Consider the following 2,526-nt stretch of genomic DNA (forward strand, 5'->3'; position numbering starts at 1 on the left):
TTTTTGACTGAACTGTTAGGTCAAATAACCAGGGAGCAGTCATCAAATTCATCTGCATCTGTCTTCATCTCAATCTCTTAGAATCACTGGCTTTTCCTCTTTTGGGCTGTGCATTCAACTCAACCTCCCTTCACATGAAACTAACCCAAATTGTGATGCCCCTAAGTGCTAACCATTTTAAAAATGTGATCCTGTTTCCAGGTATCTTAATTATCTTTCATAGATAAAAGATAAGAAGAATGTAATCTTGTCCTTACTTTATAAATGGAGGATTTCAAATTTGACTCAGGAAAAGAAACTTCTGCTACTGTCATTAGTGTTTGAGTCACCTTTAGTAATCACTGTAGCCTCCTTCACTTTTCCCAAATCTATGTCACATATTTATCTAAAATAGTGGCTCTATAAGATGAGTCTGTGGATTGGGGCTGGTCTAGGTACACTAGAATGAGTACTCATTTGCTTTGACTAATTTTTGTGCACATATGAATTTTTCTCAAGGCAGCCTTCACGTCATTGTTCCGGAGACTATAGATCAGTGGGTTTATAAGTGGGGTCACTGATGAGTAGAACAAGGTTACAATCTTCTGTATCCCAGCTGCATTTCCAGAGGTTGGGCTGATGTACATGACCATGATGGATCCATAGAAGAGAGACACCACAGCCAGGTGGGAACCACAGGTGGAGAAGGCCTTACGTCGGCCAGCTGCTGAAGGGACACGCAACACTGCTCTGAGAACCAGGGTATAGGACGCAAGGATGAAGAAGAAGCTGATGAAGATAATAAGAGAGCTCAATATAGAACAGGAAAGCTCAATTCCAGTGGCAGGGATGCAGGACAGAGCCAGAAGAGGACCAGGGTCACAGACAAAGTGGTCAATGGTATTGGGACCACAAAAGGGGAGTTGTGTGATAAAATAGATAGGGACTGGATAGCAGAGGAAGGCTGTGACCCAGCAGAGGGCCACCAGGTTCATGCAGAAGTGGCTACTCATGATTTTAGGATAATGGAGAGGCCGACAGATGGCCAAGTACCGATCAAAAGCCATGAGGGGCAGTAAGAAAGTCTCAGTAATGCCCATGGAGAAGAAGAAATAGAACTGGAAGAAGCAAGCAGTGAAAGAGATGGTTTTGGTCTCAGATAGGAAGTTCTTTAACATATTGGGAACAGTGGTGTTGATGTAACAGATCTCCAGGAATGAGAAGTTGGCCAGCAGAATGTACATGGGGGTGTGAAGCCTGTGATCCAGCTTCACTGCACAGACAATGGCCCCGTTCCCCATCAGTGTCAGGATGTAGGACACAAAGAACAACATGAAAAGGAGGACCTGAATCTCTCTGGAGCATGGAAAACTCAGTAGTATGAATTCGGTCACTGTGCTGACTCCTGACATATTCATGGCTTCCTAAAGGGGTAGAGAGGAAGAAATGTCAATGACAAAGATGACCTTAATCCTCAGGAATATTTCCTTTGTAGAGATCCCAGACTCCTTCAGATTTTGTAATTCCATTAAATAAATAATATAACTATACTACTAAAGACTATCAACCTTTCAGAGTGCTGGTATGATCAGATTTTGAATCTCTGTATTCTCCCATTTCTCTTTCAGACTTTTCTCATGGTAAAAGAAAAGATCTTATGTGATAAGCAGCTTGAAGAATGTTAATGACAGTACTAACAAAAGTAGGTAAGTAAGAAAATCATGTACTTTTGTCTATAGATTAAGATATATAGACCCTTAAAATTTGACACAGAATTTCAATACTTAAATCTTTGGAATCAGAGATAAAAAAGTTAGGCATCAGAAGAGGAAGAAAGGTAACAAGGTGCAGAAATATTTATATATTTCAGTGTTATTCTGGATCAGTGTTGGAATTATAAGTTTTGGCATCCTAAGATCATCCAATAATGGAGACAAAAACATCAAACGTACCATCTGTTATTCAGTGTTCATCATGGTTAAGTAAATAAAAATTTGAACTCCCAGACATCTACATAATGGCTTTCATATTGGTTCTTTTACCTGATGAATTAAAATACTTCTACAAAATTTTGGTCTAGGTTAAATCCCTACTTACAGGTAGAAAAACTGAGCATATATCTGGTATATTATTTGAGGATTTTTGAGGGTTTTGCCTAAAGTGTCATGATACTTAGTAAAGCCTCTATTTTGGGTTATGGATAGAGGCAGAGGCTCACAAATGTCAGATAATCCCAAGCAGAGACCTCTGGGAACCAGGAACAGTGGTGGGAGCCATAAACTGTCCCTCTAGACAAGGATTCCCCTCCTACTTCCTCACTCCCTCTGTTGCCCACATCCTACTTTAGATGTGGAAGGTTGCATTGTTTTGGGAAGTTGAAGGAGAATTTTTGTGAAAATTTCCTTCTCTGCTTTAGTCATAGATGTGTGATTTCCATGTGTGAAAGCAAAACAAAGCCTATGAAATTGTCTACAATTCCATTGTTAGTAGTTTTGTCTTAATTTATTAATTTATTTTAGGATCCCCTTCACTAGTGAAGGACAGTCA

The 2,526-nt window shown here is 39.7% G+C and overlaps 1 protein-coding gene across 1 annotated transcript; it reads right to left on the minus strand.

Annotated features, from left to right (window-relative positions):
• Window positions 1–452: 452 nt before the first annotated feature.
• LOC131518209 (olfactory receptor 11H6-like) lies at window positions 453–1,409 on the minus strand. The gene has a single exon (XM_058740801.1). It carries the CDS (start codon window positions 1,395–1,397, stop codon window positions 453–455), a length of 945 nt encoding a protein of 314 aa, XP_058596784.1. The 5' UTR covers window positions 1,398–1,409.
• Between the last annotated feature and the right edge of the window lie 1,117 nt (window positions 1,410–2,526).

Source organism: Neofelis nebulosa, chromosome 7 (assembly GCF_028018385.1).
Source record: "Neofelis nebulosa isolate mNeoNeb1 chromosome 7, mNeoNeb1.pri, whole genome shotgun sequence".
NCBI lineage: Eukaryota > Metazoa > Chordata > Mammalia > Carnivora > Felidae > Neofelis > Neofelis nebulosa.